The sequence below is a fragment of the Tiliqua scincoides genome, chromosome 9, assembly GCF_035046505.1.
Source record: "Tiliqua scincoides isolate rTilSci1 chromosome 9, rTilSci1.hap2, whole genome shotgun sequence".
Classification (NCBI taxonomy): domain Eukaryota; kingdom Metazoa; phylum Chordata; class Lepidosauria; order Squamata; family Scincidae; genus Tiliqua; species Tiliqua scincoides.
The window spans coordinates 9,930,568-9,953,076 of NC_089829.1; the positions used below are offsets into that span (position 1 = coordinate 9,930,568).

Genomic DNA, 22,509 nt, shown 5'->3' on the forward strand with positions numbered 1-22,509 from the left:
TCTATCACTATTCTTTCCATTGGAACGGAATCAGGCTCCGTGCAGAACCATGCCCATTGGTGATGACATACTCCTGGGCTGTATCTCCTGAAATATAAGGCTGTTGGACAGGAGCACTGGTTTTGGACAGAGACACGCTCAACAATGATCGGGGTCCTCTTGGCTGTTCTGGCATTGGCCTCTGGGGGTACGGTTTAGATGTATGATAAGTAAAGAACGTGCCTTTGTGTATTATGGAATTTATTATCCAGGATATGGGGATGGTCATAGAACATTTTTAAAAGATTAGACAAATTTATGGAAGAAGCGAGACCAGTCGATGATTAGCGAACATGTGCAGATGTTATGTGAGTGTCTGAGACCCAGGGGTAAATAACATGGGTGGTCTCAGGGGCAACTCTCTGCCCCCCTCTTACAATCCTAGACCTTTGATCTGATTCAGCAAAGCAACCTGTGTGTTTGCATTAATGGCCAAGGTAGTTCGGTAGTTCAGTTCATTCTGATTGATGCCGGGTTAAGAGTATGGAATATGCAGGCTCAAATCAGATGTGTCATTAATTCCGTCTCTGTTCCTGTGTCCTGCTCGAGTGAGTACCTATCTGGTTGTCCTGTTTCATGTGCTTTTATTTTTCTTTATTCTCATGCATGATCTGTTCCCTGCTATTTGGCAGGACAAACGTGCCTTCACTGCTTTAGACCAGGGGTGCCCAAACCCCGGCCCTGGGGCCACATGCGGCCCTCGAGGCTTCTCAATGCGGCCCTCAGGGAGCCCCCAGTTTCCAATGAGCCTCTGGCCCTCCGGAGATCTGCTGGAGCCCGCACTGGCCCGAAGCAACTGCTCTCAGCATGAGGACGACAGTTTGACCTCTCATGTGAGCTGTGGGATGAGTTCTCCCTCCACTGCTTGCTGTTTCATGTCTGTGATGCATCAGAGACAGCAAAGGAAAGTTCATCCTTGCTTTGTGCAAGGCCTTTTATAGGCATTGAGCTATTGCAAGACCTTCATTCATTCATATAAGTTCATCTTTAATATATTCATTTATGTAAACTTATGCAAATTTACTCAAATTTTAAATGTAAATTAATTCTTTTTTTCCCTCCGGCCCCCCGACACAGTGTCAGAGAGATGATGTGGCCCTCCAGCCAAAAACTTTGGACACCCCTGCTTTAGACAATTGCAACCCCCATCATTTCAGTCGTCTCTGTACTTAAATGCTGATGTAACTCATAGCTGACCATTGATTCAGGATTGGAGAGCTAGCAAGGAACTTGAGACTAAATGCAAAGTGACTGAAATATCATGCATTTAATGAATGAATGAATGAAAGAGAACCACTTTTACAGGGTGAAAAATGAAACTGAGACAGAGAAACAAATATGCTTGTAATGTCACATCTGGTTTGGCCTGAGACACAAGCTGCAAAAGGACAGAAACCAGCAGTTCCTATATAATACATACAAATTATCTTTGTATGCATCAATTTTTATTGCTCTAGTGTTTTACTAGTACGTTGTTACCAGTCTTGAACACTTAGTGGAAAGGCAAGATATAAATTCTAATAAATAAATAAAGGACACCATATCTACAAAAAACTTGATCATTTATTGTTTTTTCCACTGAGCATCTGCTATTTCATCTTGTTTTGACCGCTCTGCATATCCAACTCACTGAGACTCTAAAAAAAAACCCCCCAAAAACCTGTTCCTTTTAACCCTGCCTCCACCACTTGATTCTAGTGACATACAGTGCCCACCAGTCATCAAAGACCATTAACAGCTGGAAAAGGTCCTTGGGAGAGGGTGCCATTTTGTGTAGCCAAGGAGCATGCCTGCTTGCCTGCAAAAATATATCTGTGGTCACATGTAGGAAACCAAGCATGTGGCTCACTCTACGGCCATTGGTCTGCTATGAAGACTCCTAAAACAATGTGCTCCTTGCAGCTTTCAGTTGTGGGGTCCCAGTCTATGCCCCCGCAGTATCCAGAGTTGTTGGAGGAGAGGATGCCAAACCTAACAGCTGGCCCTGGCAGGTAAGTGGCTTTCTTACTACTGCTCTCAGATGAATGGTCTGCTTCCCCAGCACAGGCACGAGTTCTCTGTTTTGTCTTGCTAGCTGAGAGCCCAACCCTATGCATGTCTACTCAGAATTAAGTCCCACTATAGTCAGTGGGGCCTACTCCCATTTAAGTGTGGATAGGATTGCAGTCTTGAGTCCTTTAGCTTAGGGAGGGGAACCTGGTTTCTCATACTGACAATTTTCAAACGTCTAATGTCACCCGCTGCGCGCATGCAACATATTGGGGTTTAAAATGAGCGAGCGAGCCTAGACAATTTTAGCACCTTGGCAGTGTGCCACGGGATGAAAAAGGTTGAAAATGGCTGCTGTAGGCACACAGCATGTGGCTTGCATCTCCTTTCCAGGCCTCCCTCCAGTACTCTTCCAGTGGCAGTTGGCGTCACACGTGTGGAGGGACCCTTATCGCAACCAACTGGGTCATGACGGCCGCTCACTGCATCAGGTAGGTCCTGCCTGGGCCACAAACAAAATGCTGCTGTGGCAGTTCTGTCCCCCTCTAGAACTCTCTTCTTCTAAGACAGGACAATAGATGGCACAAGAGCTTCCAGTCATTGCCAAGCCAATATTTCTTTCCCATACACTGCTGTAGCCATAGAATGTTTTGGAGTCACAGTGAACTCACCTTCTCCCTTGGACCCCTTTTGTTTCTGTTGCATCTGGGCATGCACCTCTCAGCAAAGATGAAACAGTACACAGAGCTATGTGGACTGGAGCAAATTTGGTGCTTAATTGCTGCGATTGCAGGAGCTTGGATGGCAATGCAGATGATTTGCCTGCAGAAACCTGTGTGTGGATTGCACTGCCTGCCTGGTCACCCTCTGCTTTCTCCCTTTCTCCAGTTCTTCTCGAACCTATCGTGTGTACCTCGGCAAGAACAACCTCGCAGTCAGTGAGTCGGGATCAGTAGCTATTGCGCCAGAGAAGATCATCGTTCATCCCAAGTGGGACTCCAGCAGGGTTTCCAATGGGTAATGTGAGAGCTCCTTCTTGAGCAAAATACGAGAAACTAAAGTGGCCAACTGACCAGGCAGGGAAGCCTCTTTATAAAACTCTAGGCTACATATCAGAAATGTCTGGATGAAAGTTCACAACATTCTGAGCAAATGTCAGGTGCATGCTGAGTGCGCATGCCTGAGCTTTGTGCCCTATACACGGGCACGAGCAATCGAGTTGTTGATTCAGACTCAACACGCAGTTTCCAAAGCCGGTGCGTGCAGGGCTGACCTGTCCATGAGGCCGATTGAGACAGGTGCTTCAGACTTGGCAAAGGTGGTCACCTCTTCTGCCCACCCACTTCTGCTATGCCTCCGCTTGGAGCAGAAGAGAACATGCACAGAAGACATCGAGCCCACCGCTCTTCCTCTGCCAAATGTGACAACTGCATCCACTTCTCCTCCTCTCCCCAAGAGAGGGACAGTGATGCTGGTAAACCAGGCAGCTAGCACACAGCTCTTCACTTTTCCGATCGGTCTTTCTTCTCTCCCTGTTAAACCAGGAACGACATTGCACTGATCAAACTTTCCACGCACGTCACTCTGAGCGACAAGATTCAGCCCGCGTGTCTCCCACCAGCCAACAGCATCTTGGCAAACAACTTTGCTTGTTATGTAACAGGCTGGGGAAGGCTGATCAGTAAGTATGCTTTGCTGATTTCTCGTGGCGATTCTGGCAGCTGGCCCATTCATGAGACTGATGCAATCACTTCTGGCCATGGATTAGTGGAGACGTAGGAGGGAAGCCTGCCTCCACTCCCATTTCATACATTTGAAAAAGGAGTTGGGAACAGAGCAGAAGAGGAAGTGTGGAGTAGAAGAGAGTGGAAGGCATTCCAAGCATTCTCCATTTACTTCCCCCCCCTCCACACTTCCTCTTTCACTTCCTTTTCAAGTCCAGGGAGTGGAGGAAGGAACAGCAGCGGTCGAAGCACCAGCAGGTTATGGGACATCACATTCGGGGCACCATCTGTCAAGCTGGGAAGGCTCAAGCCAGCCTTGCTCTTGAACCCAAATCTTAGGCTGAAAACCAGAAAGTGGTAACCCAACAAGCTGCTGCACAAATGTTCTCTTTGTGGGAGGGGATGTTGATTATTGGTACTGAAAAGTTTTCCACTTTTCCTGTAACTGCACCATGAAACAGCTGACAATCACTCAATTCATAGACTCTGGTCCTTCTGCTGTCACCAGAAGTCTCTTTTAAGAGGTTTTGAGACAGAGGACCCAAGGACTCAGCTCTGTTTCTAGTGCAAAAATGGCCTGCCAGTGGATTTGGTTATCATGGCTCCCATTACGGGTCCACACCTCTGAGCCCAGAAGGGGGAGGTGTCATGTCCAGGGCCCACCCAATACCATCCACTGTGTCAAGAATAAAGTCTTTAGTCAAACATTCAGACAAGGCAGGCGTCCTTAATCAAGAACTGAAAGGTCAAAATTCTCTCACTCTCAAGGCTCCCTTGTTGGTTCTGTTCCATCATAAGCCCTCTTGCTTTTGGTACTTCCCAGCCAATGGTCCTTTGCCAGATATCCTGCAGCAAGGCCGTCTCCTCGTGGTGAATCACGCCACCTGCTCCCAGTCTTCTTGGTGGGGCAGCACCGTGAAAACCAACATGGTCTGTGCGGGTGGAGATGGTGTAATTTCCAGCTGCAATGTAAGTACCAGCAGGCTTAAGCGTGAAAGAAGTCCAATTTTACAAGTGGACTAAGTGATGCTAAGGAAACAGATGCACAGTGAATAATTTATAACCTGATCTTGTTCACCACAAGGTGTGGCAATGGCCACTGTGATGACTGTGCACCTCTTGCTCTCCCCTTCGGTTTCCCTTAAGGAAAGTCTCAATGCAAGATTCAGCACTGCTTTGAAATCAGCAGCAATGCAGAAAGGCCTCCTGGCCAGGCAGAGGGATGGTTTGGGCACTGTGTGTTTTCATTATGTGAGCAGGTTTCTCAAAAGCATCTAGAGGACCACTGTGAGAAGCAGTTTACCAAATTAAAGGGATCCTCACTCTGATGCTGCAGGGCTTCTCTTTTGTTCTATTTGTAGCCCAATCCCATCCTGCACTGGAACAGGCAGGCTAGCTGGCCTGTGCTGTGTCCAGCACAGAGTTGAGGCTGACTGCAATACAATCCGGGTCAAGGGGAATCAACTCCCCTTCTCCTGGGTAACATGGCAGCAGACCAAATGGGAAGAGGTAGGGCAGATTTGAGCAGCCCGGCACTAAGGCTGGGCTGCCCAAGAAGTGGGGGTGGTGGTGTTAGAATTCGGCATAAGTTCTAGTTCCTGACTCCACCCCCCCTTCTGGGCCCAGCCCACCCCACCCATAAACCCACATGCCCCCTGCCCTCCCTCCCCCTGCTCTGGAACGCCCCTGCAATGTCTCTCCACATCCTCCCCAGGCCCCCCATGCTGTCAGCCCACCACTGGCACATACTTACCCTCCACTGGTATTACTGGGGCCGCATTCAGCCTTCAGAGGCTGTCGCAAGTCCCCTGCCCCAGCCTCTTGACTCACCCTATGGCCCTTTTGCAACATGGGGAGGCCAGTGCAGGGGACATGCAACAGCCTCGGGTGCTCTTTGGATTGCTCCCACAGCTTTTCAAAATTCTGTCCCATCAACAGTAAAACATCGAAACCAATTTGAAATGTAAAGTGCTTTCTACAAGGGAGTGTTTTGTACCCAATTTATTTTGAGAAATGACTTGTACAGTAAAAATGGAGGCCAAAATCCTTTTCTCCCAGCAGATGATCATCAGAGATACACTGCATCAGGAGTGGAATTAATACACCTGCATTAATTCCACTACCAAACCTAATTCCCATTGATCATGCTCTCCCATGCCATACATTTGTCTGATCCTGCTTTAAAGTCATCTGCAGCCATGACAACTTGTGGCACAGGGGAATATGGCTTTCTTGAAGACAGTACAGCAGCAGCACCACTTTCGCTGGGTGCTATCACTGCCATCCAAACTGAGGGGTCAGGGGTTAGTTTGGCCAGGGCTTGCTTAGTGACATTGTTGAAACACAATCTTGGTGTAGGAGGATTTCCTGGTCAAACCAGCCAGACTTAAATCCCTGAGTATCCTGGTCGTCCCCCATTCATCACAGTCAAAAAAATTTCCAGTACTTGGGTATCCAGGGGCATTTCCTTCCAAAGCAAAATCAAATTCTGTTTGATTGCTTACAGGGGGACTCGGGTGGTCCACTCAACTGCAAAGTTAACGGCAAGTGGGAGGTTCATGGCGTGGTCAGCTTTGGCTCCTCTCTTGGCTGCAACTACTACCGCAAGCCTTCCGTTTTCACTCGGGTCTCCGCTTTCAACGACTGGATTGCTCAGGTATGCAATACATCTTGTGCCACCTGGACAGTGCTTGCTACTTAAAATGGATGAGGCACAAGAGCATACTTATAGATACCAAATCTTTGGAAGGGCAGAAGAGATGGGAAGAGCTCTCCTTTTCAGCAGGTGCTTCTGAAATTCTCATCCAACATTGGCTTTGAATTCTGAAGTTTAAAAATATCTGCTATGTTTCTAAAGAAGAATGGATTACAAACATCCATGGCCCCGAAACTAATCTGTTTTGTGAGCGAGATGAAATCTGACATCTTCACCACCTTTTCTTTCTTCTTTCTCTGTAGACGATGGCAACGTATTAATTGAAGATGTACCCAAAACACTGAGAAGCTGCTCTTGACATTACCTGAATAGAATCAGTTTGTGAAACTGTAAACAAGAATTGTAAATAAAGCAGCCAGGAATTATCCCAGGAATTATTCAGAGGCATTGTGCTGTCTCTTCACTGGTTCACTAGACTGGAGAACTAGCAACTTCTTGTAAAGAAACCAAAAGGTGAAATTACCAAGATGTGGAATTCTGCACTTTTCAGATTCTATTCATTTCCACCCTTGAGCAGATTGGAAGAACCCATATAGGTCCTGCTATAAAGTTTAAAGAAATAACCACAAGACAGAATATGTGTAAATATGAGAAGATTTAATATTACAAAACATCAATAGAAAATAGGCAAAACACATTCCCCCTCTCCAACAAAACACTGGATTTTTAATTTTTTTTTTTTAATGCAGATGCCTGTCTACACTGGAAAACTTATGCAGGATTAATTATTATGGCTTCCTGGACCTGGTTTTGCACACTGTAGTTTTAGGAAGGAGGAGATGGGCACCTCTAAGGTGTGATGTAGGCACTCTTGCCCTTTTTATAATTCCTTAAGGCAGAAGAGGTGGCAGAGAAAGAAAGGTCTGAAAATGAAATCAGATTCAAATTGCTTTAAATATGTAGTACCAATGAAATCCCAGCAATGTAATAAAGAACACTGGGACTGAAACTTGAGAGTCTACAGACCATTTCTCATGAAGGGATGCTTAAGCTGCTGGTGGACAGCGAGAGGCAGAGAGCAGGTACCAGCTGCAGAGAAACTCTCAGGCACCATTTTTGGGATTGATGTGAGACTTTTCCATGTACCCCAAGATAGCACAGATTAGGAAACTTGCACTTCAAGAATTCCAGTGGAGGAAGAGAGGAGTCTCGTCAAGTGGGGTGGGTGGATTTTGTTACTGTGACAAGACAGCAAATTCATCTGATCCACTTAGGTAGCATCCCAAACTCTGGACATCTTTGTCAGATCCATCCCTGCATCCAAGCCGAGCCCTCCGAGGTCAGGTGTTCATTTGGCAACAAAGAAGAAGCGCTTACGGAGAAAGTTAAAGCAGCCTGGCATCTGCTTGTACTTCCCTTTGGTAGAAACAGTGTATGACACCTGTGGGGGGGGGCAGAAAAGACCGTGCCATGAAGCTGTGCTCTCACACACAGACAGTGGATGCATCTTGCACCTGGCCAACTACTTTTTGTAAATAAGCTCAACTGATGTAATGCAACTGCCACTTGCCACTGGGGGTTTCGCTCTGGTTGTCAGATGGCCACCTTCCTGGCACTGTCTGGTTGTTGGAGTGACCTCCAGATCACTCCCCTCTTAGAAGGCCCACAACGTATTAAAAGTATAATAAGACACTATAGAAATAAATTCAATAATTAACTGATAACCCTCCTAATCCCTACATCAACCAGCATACAGCACCAGAAAAGATCCCAGGAGATGAAGAAGGTGCCACAATTAGTCAGTCAACAAATACCTGAACTCAAGCCATTCAAGGGCTTTAAAGTCAAAGCCCACACCTTGAAATAGACCAGCAACAAGTGCGGTGAGCAACAATGAGCAGGTAGGACTAGGAGAGACACTTCCCTGCCTGAAGCCCTGGAAAGCCACTGCCAGTCAGTGCAGGCAATTTTGAGTTGGATCAAGGATCAGACTCAGCAGAAGGGAGCTTCCTAAGCAACATGAGGGCTCTGAGCTTGGGTATGAAGTAGGAAAAAGCAGGACAGTGCAAGATACAACCAGGAAATGAGCCTGCCAATGATCCCTTGAGGCACTGGGAAGGTGTGTGGGGTGTGTGCGATAGAGACAAAGTTTACCCTCAGCAGCATGTTCTGCAGGTCTTCAGAATGGGCATGCTTCTCCAGCACCTGGTCCAGGGTTTCGACATACCAGGAGCCACTCTCCTTATCCCTCCAGGACACAAAACCTAAGATGAAGAAAAGGCTCTGAGAAAGCAGCCAGGCCTGTGCAGATTGCTACAAATCAAGCAAGAGCCCAGGAAACCTCAGAATGGGACACAAAGATGAGTTGTCCAAGAACTTCAGCCCTCATGTTGCAATAAAAGCATCCGATGGCTCTCCTGGCTGGAAATGACTGCTTGACAGATCTGACTGCGGACATTTCCGAAGCCAAAAAAGATCGGCCCAAGACAGCTCACTAATGTTGCCCCCACCCTGATCTGGAGGGGGTCAGAACAGAAGAGGGAGAAGAGAGAATGCCCTCTCACCCACATTTCTGCTTCATTCTCCTCTTCCTGCTTCATCCTGCTTCACCCCTCTTCCTTTTCAAAATCAGGAAGCGGGAGGAGGAGCTGCGAAAGCGTGTGGATGGAGAACGGAGCCTACTCCCAACCTGCTGCCTGAACCCAACCAGAATAAGATTTCCAGGGGATGCTAGGGGCTTCAGTACCCTGCAGAGTTTCCATGTCCCTAGTGTGATGGACCACGTGTGGGTTAGTTTTGAACCTGAGAGCGGCTGTCAATCCAAAGAATTGCTTCCCCAGCAGAAGCGGTGTGGCTGGGTCACCTCCTCACCCTGCTGTTGCTCACCTGGAAAAGTTGAATATGACACCAAGATGTCGCTAGGGGTGGGCAAGCTGGCGACAGCATCTGTCTCATCTGAGGTGCCCCCTGCAGTCTGGAAGGGAGTTGCATCCGGCTCTAGAGTACTTCCAGAAGGTTTACCAGTAGAAGAATCAGAATCCACTTCAAACCCCCGGTCCTTTTGCTCTACAAAAGCAAACACACACACTCAAATGTATGCATGAACCACAAAAGCAGCACAACTGCACCTTTCTTGTTGCTGGAAGATGAGAGGACTCGGGTAAATTTATCCTCTAATTTCCTTTTCCTCCTCCCACAGTGCAAGAGCTCATTTATCCTTAAATCACAGCATGGCCCATTCCAGTCGAACTCTAATCCCTGCTCCTGAACACTTTCAAGCATTTATCATTAATCCAACATACTTCCAAGGAAATGTATTGGGAATTTTAGCTCTGTCAGCATTAAAATAAGCGTGGTTGTCTGAGAAGGGGCGGGGGTCATTCAGAGACCAAAACACACTTCATACTCTCAAAAGGAAAGTGAATTTGCAAGTGTGCAAGTCTTCTGCTGTAGCTTTGTCACTTGCAAATAAATGCTTATCAAGGTACTTGAAAACTTAACGAAGTCAGCAAAGTGAGCTTTTGGTTCATTCCTAAACATCAATATTTTTAATTGAAGAAAGAAATGCATTTACAAAAGATAGCAGGAGAGAAGGCAACAAGAATGACAGCAATAGATACAAGTTAGTGTTTTTACAGGGCATGTGATTGTCATTCCAAAACATCAAGAATAAAGCAGACAATATATTTATTGTTTGTTTTTCTTTTCAACATATATAATTTGTTAAATTTTATCATTGAAAAAAGTGATTCAGACCCTAAACATCTTAAACGCACATTTTCTTAATTTGCACAATGTACACGTACTGCTGAATTCAGCTTTGTTCCAGACAAGAATATATAAGGACGAGGTACACAAAATACTGGCTTTGGGGGTAGGGGGGGCCTGGAGCTTTATGGGGCCATGCTCACCTCCTCCACAAGCCTGAATGAAGAAGAGCTTGGGTTTCCCCCTTAGGCTAGGGCAGTGGTATCCATTGAAGTAGCTGACAATTCTTTCCACTGGAATGGGCCTCCCGTCTGTTCCGTAGATTCCACCAGGGAACTGGATGTGGCTGTTCTATAAGAAGAAAGGCAGCAATGCCACTCAAGTGACAGTGGGTGTCAAGAGGCAAAGGGTTCTTCTGCCAACACTATCCTTCTTCTATATTGTCCTCCAGTGCTGTCTAGGAGGGTCAGTCAGGAGAGGGGAACACTCTGCCCTCTGCTCTCCAGACTTCCTGCTGTGGAAGCTAGGGAACAGGTTGGAGGGTGTTGGAAGGAGAGGTAGGAGAAGGTAGCATCCCCAGCAAGTGGAAAGGCAGATGCCACCATACGTCCTCTCGGTGAGCGCAATCCCAGGAGTGCACTGTTGGGAATGCCTGAATTCATGTTTAAATCATGAATACAACATTTTGGTAGAGGATGAAGGTTCCACAATTAATCAGTCAACAAATTTTTAAGCATGTTTCACTATCTGTAATACAATTTCATCAAACTGCCAGTTTAGAAAAGAGGCATTCCCTCCTTGCATGAGACAAAGAGAGAGGAGGGAATGTCTCTTCTAAGACTGTACCTGCTGCAGTCCATGCGTATAAGGAGGGCGCATTTTCTTGAGCACACTGGGATTTCTCCCATGCAACTATATGCAGAGTACATTGATGAATCAACTAAAGAGGTCTTCACCACACAGCAGCCCTGTTAGTGATATGTCAGTCACATACTTAACGGTTCACAGAATGATAGGATCAAGAGAGACGGGTCCCTGCCCCAAGGAATTCCCAATCTCAGTAGGAAAAAATGAAGCCACAGATCCATGTACCTGACAGCCATGGGAAAGAATAACCACTAGGCAGCAGTCCAAGGAGGTGTGATCCCGCCTTGCCAGGCTCTGCAACTCCCGGATAATTTCCTACAGACATTTGTAAAGATCTTGGGTTATAAAACATCCTCCTTAAGACCCGTCACCCCTTCATTCTTACTCAACCAACCCCAAATGTCAGCAACATGTGACTGAAAGAAACAAACACTTGAAGCCTGCTTCACCCTCCTCGACCTGTCCAACTCCTGTCTGTTTATGTAGGAAGGAGCTGTGGGGTTGAGATTCTCACCACAATGCGTCATTCCTCTGGGAATTCTCAATCACAAGCGAGATCTCCAAGGTATAGAAAACTGGACCAAATACAGTTGGCTTCCTCAAGAGGAAAAAGTGACCAGAAGATTGGACACATGCACAGCTTTGGGGGATGCTTAGACAATCACTGTGTACAATTCTCCCATCCAAATTCCCCCCAGAATTTGGATTGGGGTAGGGGTTGAGACTCTCAACCCCTACCCCAATCCAAATGCTGCCATTTGAATAATGGCACACATACATGCAGAGATTTGCTGCCTTGGGAAAACTTATTCTTATCTGTGCAGAAGGGAGATTTCAGGTGCTGGTATTGCTGGGCAGGTGCAATGAGCCCAGGGACCCCCAACTGCTCCCTCTCATGTTGCTGTGCTGCTCCGAATCGGCCAAAACCTCCTGGCACTATCGTCACTCCAGGAGGAGTGACAATTTTAAGACAAATATTTTGAACATTTTTAAAAACTGAAAAATGGAATGTAAACTTTCCCACCTAACTACAAAATGTATACGAGGGTGCACATTTACTCAGAAATAAATCCCACTGTGTGCAACAGGACTTACTCCCAAGTATATTTGCATAACATTGCAGCCTTAATATAACATGAGCCATATGCTATCTTCACAGGCCATCTTTGGGAAAGACAATGGGCTAAATGAGTAGATGTGCCCTTAGGCACATTTATCAATTTGCCACCAGCCGAGCCTGATGCTTCTCAACAACAGTCCTTTGAAAAATTTTTCAAAGGCAGTGTCTGAGTGTTCCAGCTGATGATATCAACAGCTCTTGCTGCAGGAGACATCCCAGAGCTCCACTCCACTACCTAACCTCTGACTATACCCCAGTGCAGCTGCAGGTCCTGCAAGGTCACAGGTCAGCTCCATATTCCAGGATGCATTTCTCTGACTAACCTCAGCCTTAAGATCTCTCCGAGTCAAGACTTCAAAGTGCAACGATCTGAAGCGCCTCTCCAGTCTCTTGCAATCTATGTCGGACCCAGTGCGGGTAGACAGGCCCGAGTTTTTGCTGAACATCACATTGTTGATGATCAGGCAGCAACCGCATGGGTCTGTTTTCATGGTATAAACCTGTCAATCCGTGAAAAAAAAATCAGATTTAAACAAGTCTGCTTATTAAGAAAACCCAAAAAGAGAGAAAACCAATGACCAGAATTTAAATTATGCAATTCATTCAACTAGGTTCAGGTTGGAAAAGGGAGAAAACACAACTGAAAGAGAAAATGAGAAACAGGAAATGACACAATTATGGTATGGATAGAGTAAATGGAGATTTAAATGGAGTAAATGGAGTAAATGGAGTTTTTCACATTTTTTGAACCACCCTTCTTCTAAGGAGCTCAGCATGGTGTACATGGTTCCTTCCCTTCACAACAACCCTGTGAGACAGGCGACAGTGACTGGTCCAAGGGCACCCAGGAAGCCTTGTGGTTGAGCAGGGATTTGAACCTGGATTTTAGACCTGAATCGCAGGTCTAAGTCCCACACCAGGACGACGACACCATTTTTCCCCCCTTGGGACATCCAATAAAACTGAGGTTTGGGGCAGACAAAAGGAACTTGCTCATCACATCAACACACAACAACTTTAGGGAATCCTCCAGATGTGGTGACGGCCACTAGCTTAGATTAGAAAAATTCAGGGAGGAGGAAGAGGTCTAGTACTGACTTGAAGCCTTGATGGCTAAATGGAACCTCCATGGTCAGAGTACACCTCTGAATTAGAGGTCACAACCGGTGCTTAGAAGGGCTGTTGTCTTCAGATCCTACTTGCACTGTTCCTGTAGACATGCTCCTGGCCACTGTGGGAGGCAGGATGCTAGCCTTAATTTGACCTAATCTAGCAGGACTGTACTTAGATTACAAACATGCCAGTAAGACCTGAGTTATTTAAGGTCAGTTTGACAAGGTGGGGCATGCGAAGAATAAGTGGCTTTCATATATTTAACAGCATAATCAAAAGTAAATCCCGTGAGACTGAGGCTGAAATCCTATACACACTTTCTTGGGGTAAGTGTGAACACAGGGAACTGAACACAGTGAGACTTACTTCTGAGTTCAATTGCCTAGGATTACACTGTCACTTCTGACAAAGTGTGCATAGGATTGCAGTGGGGGAAAACTGATTGATGAAGCCCCAGAATTTCAAGCATGGCACACTGGTTTGGGTGTGAACTCAGGGATGCGTATTAAGACAACAAACTTACCATTTCTGGGTCCCTCTGAGATGCTTCCTCACCAGAGCCTAGAAAACAATGTGAGAAGCAAAAAGGAGGTGCCAGTTCAGGCACAGTGTTTAATTCAATGGAGTTAAGACTCCAATTCTGTGACATGCAGAGGGGTATCAATCCATCTCCACCAAGCATGCATGTTTTTATCATCTTACTGTTTCCTGCTGCCTCTTGTTATAAGATACTTTAAGCATTTTTAATGGAAAGGCAGGGCACATATTTTAAAGAGGGCAATCCTATCCACAAAGCTGACTCACATCAGGTGGGAGATGTGCAGATTTCTTACCCCGAGTGGCGACAACATCATGGGCTGGTCCTGAGAATCTCTCATTCACCACTTGGGCTGGAGGAGGCAAATATTCAGAAGTCCCAACACCTGTAAGAATAAAAGGCCGCTATTTTTCAGCAAGATTTCTGAAACCTCCAGTTTGTGAAGCCAAGACCCCACATGCACTGCTGGGTGCCTAACTCAGGCGCTGGGGCTCAGTACTCAAGGATGCATTACCCTCTGTCAAGTACAATTTGTTATGTAATGCGTTACTATTGCCAAACCAATAGTATTTTTGACAAATGCAGGATCAAATTAGGTTAGGTACCCTGATTGCTACTCATTAACAAAACAAACATCAAATGTCAACCCACACATACATTATTGGGCATTTTGTTTGCAAGTATGGTTAGCAGCCTTCAGTCTCGAAAGACTATGGTATAAGCCTACAGCACCCAGTATTCCCAGGCGGTCTCCCATCCAAGTACTAACCAGGCCTGACCCTGCTTAGCTTCCGATATCAGACAAGATCGGGCATGTGCAGGGTAACAGTTTGCAAGTATATGCAATGCTCATCAAAGAACTGACACATTACTACTCTAAAACATTAAAACTGGACCCCGACATTCCAATTTGTTGGACATATTTTGACTGCAAAGGTTGAAAAATGGCAGACACTCTTGCTCTTCCCTTTTCAATTTTAGCATTTTTGGATGATCCAACTGACTGCCTCATTCCCCTTGTTGCCTAGGTGGTCCCTTCCAGATCACCTGATCATGCCACCTCTCTCAAACCCCTCCTGAAACCCCATTTTGGTCTCCTTCCTTTAGTACTACCATAACCAAGCCTAAGTACATGTCAATGAATTGATTGGTTGGACTTCTTTATACCTCACTCAGGACCCCAAAATATCCAATTTTCCAGTGCCGCAGTGCTTATGGCGTATGCACTGCATCTTGTGGTGGGGCAGCAGTCACAGAGGCCTCCTTAACGCATGGGAACATTTGTTCTCTTACCCCAGGGCTGCATTGTGGTTGCACCGGTGCTGGAAAGTTGGACAGGATTGGGCTGTCAAATGTTAAAAAATATCAATGCATTTTTCAGGACTGACATAACAAACACCTGGACAAGTTTAAAAAAATCAGCAAATCAAAAATGGATAATAGCAGAAAAAACCATTTCAACCCAAAGAACTAAAAGCCGTCTGAAACAGAAGTCTCTGAGGGCTTTCACAATTCACTTAATGTGTTGAAAAGCTTACTTGATCTCTTTCGGGAGAGAGCTGTACAAATGTTACATATTCCTTCCCTGTTGGCTGTAGCTTCCACCATACGCCCCTACCTCTGTCTGTCTACCCAGCATTGAAATCCAGATTGGAAACGCCTTAGATTTGGACCAAAGACTCAGACCCTGAGACAGTATATTAGACCAGTGTAGTCACAGTGATAGCACTATATTATAAATCAGTGGTTTTCAACGTTTTTCATCTCAACAAATACTGACAGGGTGCAAAAATGGTCAAGGCACATCATTCGCTTTTTGATAAGTGATAAGAAGCACCATGCTGCTGGTGGGGGACTCACATCCCCCAATGACCCTACTAATAAATGACCCTCCTCCAAATTCCAGCAGCACACCTGCAAACCATTCATGGCACATCAAAGTACCCTGGCACACTGCTTGAAAATTGCTGTTATAGATGCTTGCAGACAATATGCCCAGTCATTTAATGCAGGGATTCTCAAACTGTGGGTTGTTACCCAGTTTCAGGTGGGTCCTGAGTTGGGCCCTCCCACCTGCCCTTGCATCTGGTCAGCTCCACACTGGAGCCCTCTAGATGCAATTGGAGGCAGCCCTGGGTCTCTGCAGGCCTCCAGAAGCAGCCAGAAAGTCACTTCCGGTTTACTTCTGGGTTCATGAACCAGAAGCAACTTATTGCCAGAGAAGGAAGTAGACTACAGCATCCTCCTTGGCCAAAGAACAGGTGGGTCGTGACGGGGAGAACTTTGAGAACCCCTGATTTAATGTATTAGGGCTCAATCCTATCCAGTTTTCCAGCACCGGTGCAGCTGTGCCAATGGGGCATGCACGACATCCTGTGATAGGGAGGTAGTCACAGAGGCCTCCTTAAGGTATGGGAACATTTGTTCCCTTACCTTGGTATTGTATTGCCGCTGCACCGGTGCTGGAAAATTGGATACGATTGGGCCCTTAGATGTTTGGGCCTTTGCGTTTTCCCCTCTTTTTTGTACAACAGTTTCAAAATTTCAAGTACATTTTTTCTTCCATATGCGTGCATACTCCATATAAGAGGAAGTGAAAACCAGGATGTCCAAAGATCACATGGAAAAAGACCTTCATTGAAGATCTAATGGTCATCAACCCATCATGGGATCAAGCCAAGGCTGCTGCAATTGACTGAGTATGATGGAAAGCGCCTACTGCCCAAAGTGCCAAATGGCGTGGGAGGATCTATGTGCACAGGTGAGCCTGAGGGGTCTTGCAAGATCTGCGCATAGCCCAACCAGTACATACCTGGGTTGCGCTGTCCAGGATGCACATGGACTTCCACTGGTCTTATGTCAGCTGGATGCAACTGTGGCTGATCACAGCCCCCATGCAGCAATGCTGCCAGGTCGTTCTGTCCAGTTTCTTGGAGGCACCAAATGAAAGCAGGGAATGCTCGTTTTCCTCGGGTCTGCAGGTCTGTGACCAGCTGTCTAGCCTGGTCTCTCCGAGTCCCTGCTCTCTGGAGACAACAAACAAACAAAACTATTCCTTTTTGGGCTCTCTCGAAAGCGCAGGGGGAAAGCAAGATTCCTCATGCCTTTGTGTTTTAAAATCCAAGCACACACATATTGGGGAAGAAAGTGAGAAAAAGGTGAATTAACAATGGCATATCTAGAGTAGTCTTCAGAGTAGCCTCACCCAGAACAAACAGCCATCGTCTTCAGCTGAGGAGCTGGCCACACCTATATTTCACAGTGGTTCACAGTCACTTTCATTGGTAGCACTAATTTGAGTTCCTTGCCCCAATCACCATCACTGAGAACTGCACTGTCCTCTTGCTTGACACCATACACTGGGACCAGCGGCATCTCTTCTCTTTCAGCCACTGCTTGGTACCTTGCCTCACTGGTACACGGAGGGCCAGTCAAGCCCTCCTGGCACCTGCAGCAGCAAACCAAATGCCACCTGGTTTTACTTGGTGGGACATGGGCCTCCAACCACCCCTCACCGGTTCCCTGAATTTGAAATGGAAGAAGGAACAAAACTGAAGTGTGAAGGAGTCCTCCGCATTCCTTCTGTTTGCTGGATTTGAATTCAGAAAATGGGAACAGAGTGGGAGAGGCAGGAGGGACATGAAAAGAGGGCATTTAGCACACTGCCTCCAGTACAAGGAGTCGGACTCTTTCCTGCTGTCGTGTCATGGTCCTTGGCACTGCCTGCAGATTTGCTCGGTTGGATTCACCTGCTTTCACAAAGGCTGGGTATAAATATATAGTATTGAGCAACATAAGAAAAGTTTGCAGCAACCCTATTCCTCATCCTCCAGGGACCTGGGGAAGGGGTTTGTTACTGGCAGTGCTTTTAAGAAGCCAATATTTTTCAAGGGGACTTTAACCAAGTAGATACTTCACATCTGCCTCTCTAGGAGACTGAGAAGTTTGCCTAGGGACACCATGTCTAGGGCTGGCCCTCACCTTTCCGAAGAGCTACCTGAGAAGAGCATGTAGCTCACTTTGCATTATTAAGGCTACAATCCTCTGCAGGGTTGCCATGGGAGTAATTCCGACTGGTGGGACCTACTTGTAAACACAGAGCTTAACAACACTCTAATATACCTTTCATATTTACAGAACTATTTTAAATCCTTAAAATTTTTTTTGATACATTTTGTTTTGAACCTACTTCTAAGAGTTTTGGGATGAAAGGAACCAGATCTTCTAAGGAGTCTCTAAAGCAGAAATAAGAGATGAAGAAATTTAAAGTTTGCTATTATCATAGCCTGAATGGGATGAGGTCCACACATGTGTGTGTTTGTGTGTGAGATCACTAGGGGCCCCATAGTAAGGGAACAAATGTTCCCATACCTTAAGGAGGCATCTGTGACTGCCGTCCCACCACAAGATGCAGTGCATGCCCCATTGGCACAGCTGCACCTGCACAGGAAATTGTAAAGGATTAAGCCCTAAGGCTGCAATTCTAGCCACACTTACCTGGGAATAAGACCCACTGGCAACGCTAAGGGGGTGCAGGAGGTGGGGGCCGCACCAGGTGACGCGCCGGGGGGGTGACGTGCCCTGGAGGGAGGACGCACTAACTTCGCGGCTTCAGGAGCTACCCCATCATGCCATACGCCGTTGGATGCGGAATGTCCAGCGGAGTGCAATGTAAAAAACAGAATTGAAATAGCTCCTTTCCTTCAAAGGTTATGGCCAAAAAACCAGAAGACAAAAATGAATGGATCCCTTTGGAAAGTGAGCTGTATCGTGCATTTACTCGTGAGTAGGCAAACTTGCCTTAGTGCATTAAAAGGGCAGGTGGAGAGGAATCCAAAAACACAAGAATGGTCCCGATCCAATGAATGCAGCTCCCAAAAACACAAAAAGGAGAAGGAGGTCCCTGCCTCTCTCCCAGTTGAACCTCTCTCCTATTGAACCGGAAACGAAGCCACGTGGCCGCATTTACTCCCGAGTAGGCATACTTGCCATAGTCCATTGGAAAGGGCAGGCTGAGAGGACTCCAAGGACATCAGAATGGTAATGATCCAATGAATGCAGCCCCCAAAAACACAAAAGGGAGAAGGTCCCTCCCTCCCAGCCCTAAGGAAAGCGAAGCAGCTTAATGGTCATGTTTGCTTGCGAGTAGGCAGACGTGCCTTGGCTGCTGGTCAGGCCAGGCAAAGGAGAATGTGAGGACACCAGGATGGTCCCAATTCAATGGAGCTGGAGCACAAATGCTGTCAGCTGACAGAGCCTTGTTGACAGAGGTATTCCCTTAAATGCACTATAATATAGATCGTCCGATACAATTGTAGAGCATAAATTATGGCTAAACTAATGATGCTATGCCAACAATAGCGGCATTTTTGAAATCCTTGCAACAAAATCAGTAAAGAAACATCAAAATATGTAGATAAATATGAAATTGTTCAAATTTTGCTATCCAATTTTATTTTCAATGCCCTTACAGTGATTAGAAGTGCCAGCTTAGAAGGGAGGCATTCCCTCCTGCATGAGAGAGAGAGAGAGAGAGAGAGAGAGAGAGAGAGGAGGGAATGCCTCTTTTAAGATGGTGCCTGCTGCAGCCCATGCATGTGAGAAGGCAGCATTTTCTTCAGGGGATTTGGGTTTGCACACAACTATGTGGAAAGTACATTGATGAATTAAAGAAGTCTTCCCCACATGACAGCCCTGTCACTGACATGGTGTTGGTCACGTATGTGATAGTTCACAGAATGATATAATCAAGAGAGGCGGGACCCTGCCCCAAAGAATTCTCAATCTCAGTGGAAAAATAAAGCCACAGATCCATGCTCCTGACAGCCATGGGAAAGAATGGCCACTAGGCAGCAGTTCAGCAAGCTAAGACATAAGAGATAAGAACAGCCTCACTGGATCAGGCCATAGGCCCATCTAGTCCAGCTTCCTGTATCTCACAGCGGCCCACCAAATGCCCCAGGGAGCACATCAGACAACAGACACAACCTGCTTCCCAGTGCCCTCCCCTGCACCTGGCATTCTGACATAGCCCATTTCTAAAATCAGGAGGTTGCACATACACATCATGGCTTATGACCCGTAATGGATTTTTCCTCCAGAAACTTGTCCAATCCCCTTGGCACCTGTCCAGACCAGATGCCATCACCACATCCTGTGGCAAGGAGTTCCACAGACCAACAACACGCTGAGTAAAGAAGTATTTTCTTTTGTCTGTTCTAACTCTCCCAACACTCAATTTTAGCGGATGTCCCCTGGTTCTGGTGTTATGTGAGAGTGTAAAGAGCATCTCCCTATCCACTCAGTCCATCCCCTGCATAATTTTGTATGTCTCAATCAAGTCCCCCCTCAGGCGTCTCTTTTCTAGGCTGAAGAGCCCCAAAAGCCGTAGCCTTCCCTCATAAGGAAGGTGCCCCAGCCGAGTAATCATCCTAGTTGCTCTCTTTTCCACCTTTTCCATTTCCACTATGCCTTTTTTGAGATGCGGCGACTAGAACTGGACACAATACTCCAGGTGTGGCCTTACCATCTATTTATAAGGGTCTTGTAAGACCCTTCGACTATAATGGGATTGACTTTTGAGTAGACGTGGCTAGGATGAGCCCAATCCTAGGCATGTCTACTCAGAAGTAAATCCCACTGTAGTGAATGGGTCTTGCTCCCAGGTAAGCATGGAGAGGATCGCAGCCTTAGTTCCTGCACTTTGCCAACAGGAGAGGGCAGCCCCATCCAGAACAAAGCCCCACCTGGATCTCCTCGGTCATGTCCTGGCTGAAGATTCCCTGCTGCACCAGCAGATCCCAGAGTGGCTCCACTCGCATCTCCTGCACCAGGCGCAGCCGGTTGCGCTGCAACACCCGCCGCTGCTCCTCCTCCATCGCCCCACCAGGGCAAGGTAGGAGCAGGGAACACCCCCAGCGCTGCTTCTTCCGGGCTCAGAGAGAGAGACGCCCCCTTGGGCCCCGCCTCTGACGTCACAGCCCATAAAAGGGCATCTGGGCAATCTTTTCCAGGGAGCCAGTCCTATGGGGGCTGGGGATAAGAATAGGCCCTCAGTTTGGCTGTACTTGTTGTAAGAGGCGACTAAACAGCCACCGGGTAGATGGGACTCGTCAGCCTGGGAAGGCAGCTCATCTGAGAGAAGGAAAACTCTGATCCCAAACCTCCACTGCCTTGTGGCTACATCCAGTTATGGAAAAGGCTTCAGGAGTCAACCTCGAGGCAAAATCCGGAGCCGGAGTCCCTGAGGCAGTTCATGGCTGAACACAGTCACGTTCTGGCAACTCCTGTGACGCCGCTGGAACCAACATATTGGCCTCTGCCTTTCCATTGGACCATTTCAGCGACGTGGAGAGGGGGGATTTGCTGCATGGGTAACAGCCTATCCTCCATACCTACTTTACCCAGGCTTCGCGCACTGGACAGGACACTTTGTTCCAGAACCACCATTCAGAGCGTGACACCATAGTCTTCTGAGACTGAAGGATGCCAACAACAAGTCCTATTGAGCACAAGGGACTTGACTTCTGAGCAGACTTGCCTAGGATTGCGCTCTCAGAGCCCAATCCTATGCATGTCTACTCAGAAGTAAGTTCCATTAGAGTCAATGGTACTTACTCCCAGGAAAGTGTGGATAGGATGGGGCTGTCAGTCTTTCCCATCTGCAGTACAGGGACAATAATCCCTATGGAGCTCCCAAGCTTTTCAAAAAGACAACAGCCAAACAAAAACTTGGTACTGACTGACAGCCCAAGCCTAGGCATGTCTACTCAGAAGTAAGTCACATTTTAGTCAATGGGGCTTACTCCCAGGGAAGTGTGGATAGGATGGCAGCCCTAGAGCCCAATTCTATGCATGTCTACTCAGAAGTAAGTCACATATTATAGTCAATGGGACTTACTCTCAGGGAAGTGTGGATAGGATGGCAGCCCTAGAGCCCAATCCTATTCATAACTACTCAGAAGTAAGTCACATTATAATCAATGGGGCTTACTCTCAAGGATGTGTGGGTAGCATGGCCGTCTAAGTGCTTCTTAGCATGTCAAACTTGCTCATAAATTCTAGCCCAGTAGTTTCATGCTGAAGGCTCCTTTAGAATTATTTTGCAGAATAATGATGACTTCTAGGTCAGGCTGACCAAAAGAAAAAGTGTGTGACTTGACTTGGGGGGATTGCTGTCCCCCCTGCTTGGGGGTATGTGAGGAGATTCAGGGCCCAGTCCTATCCAAGTTTCCAGCACTGATGTGGCCATGCCAATGAGGCATCCACTGCAGTGGTGGGGTGGTCACAGAGGCCTCCTCAAGGTAAGGGAATGTTTGTTCCTTCACCTAGGGGCTGCACTGTTGCTGGAAATCTGGATAGGACTGGGCCCTGAGGCATCTTGTGGGCCCCTGTGAGATGCAAGAGGCTGGACTAGATGGACCCTTGGCCTGATCCAGCTCTTGGGGCTCTTCTTATACATTCCTGCTAAACATTCTGGCGCTAACTCTTAGTCTTGTGTTGTTATGCATGTGTCATTAGTCTGTGGAACTCCTTGCCACAGGATGTAGCGATGACTTCATGTGTGCTCCCCGAGGTGTCTGGCGGGCCCCTGTGAGATGCAGGAGGCTGCACTAGATGGGCCCTTGGCCTGATCCAGCCCTTGGGGCTCTCCTTATGAAATCAAGCTGCCCCGATCAGCTTGCCTAGGGTGGCCTTTTCAGTCCATGCGCATGAAGTAACTGCAGGGTCTTCCTTTTATACCCCCCTCCACTTC

General features: G+C 47.0%; 2 protein-coding genes across 2 annotated transcripts; one reads left to right on the top strand and one right to left on the bottom strand.

The window, feature by feature from the left end:
- The first annotated feature begins 144 nt into the window (after window positions 1–144).
- LOC136660289 (chymotrypsin-like elastase family member 2A) lies at window positions 145–6,453 on the top strand. The gene is made up of 7 exons (XM_066637415.1): window positions 145–187; window positions 1,942–2,030; window positions 2,422–2,519; window positions 2,917–3,045; window positions 3,573–3,709; window positions 4,576–4,721; window positions 6,259–6,453. The coding sequence occupies exons 1-7, from the start codon at window positions 145–147 to the stop codon at window positions 6,451–6,453; spliced, it is 837 nt and encodes a 278-aa protein (XP_066493512.1).
- A 593-nt stretch (window positions 6,454–7,046) lies between these two features.
- Window positions 7,047–20,679, bottom strand: CASP9 (caspase 9). The gene is made up of 10 exons (XM_066637416.1): window positions 20,501–20,679; window positions 16,567–16,780; window positions 14,021–14,139; window positions 13,740–13,931; window positions 12,427–12,603; window positions 11,209–11,298; window positions 10,320–10,467; window positions 9,295–9,474; window positions 8,563–8,672; window positions 7,047–7,849 (listed from the first exon to the last, which is right to left on the bottom strand). The coding sequence occupies exons 1-10, from the start codon at window positions 20,630–20,632 to the stop codon at window positions 7,757–7,759; spliced, it is 1,455 nt and encodes a 484-aa protein (XP_066493513.1). The 5' UTR covers window positions 20,633–20,679; the 3' UTR covers window positions 7,047–7,756.
- Window positions 20,680–22,509: the final 1,830 nt, after the last annotated feature.

Coding starts and splice junctions, on each gene's coding strand:
- CASP9 (XM_066637416.1), bottom strand. CDS start 20,632: ATGGAGGAGGAGCAGCGGCGGGTGTTGCAGCGCAACCGGCTGCGCCTG. Junction 12,604..13,739: donor CTCAGAGGGACCCAGAAATG/GTAAGTTTGTTG, acceptor ACGGATTGACAG/GTTTATACCATGAAAACAGA. Junction 10,468..11,208: donor TTCTTTCCCATGGCTGTCAG/GTACATGGATCT, acceptor TTCTTCTTATAG/AACAGCCACATCCAGTTCCC.
- LOC136660289 (XM_066637415.1), top strand. CDS start 145: ATGATCGGGGTCCTCTTGGCTGTTCTGGCATTGGCCTCTGGGG. Junction 188..1,941: donor TCTGGCATTGGCCTCTGGGG/GTACGGTTTAGA, acceptor TGCTCCTTGCAG/CTTTCAGTTGTGGGGTCCCA. Junction 3,710..4,575: donor AGGCTGGGGAAGGCTGATCA/GTAAGTATGCTT, acceptor GGTACTTCCCAG/CCAATGGTCCTTTGCCAGAT.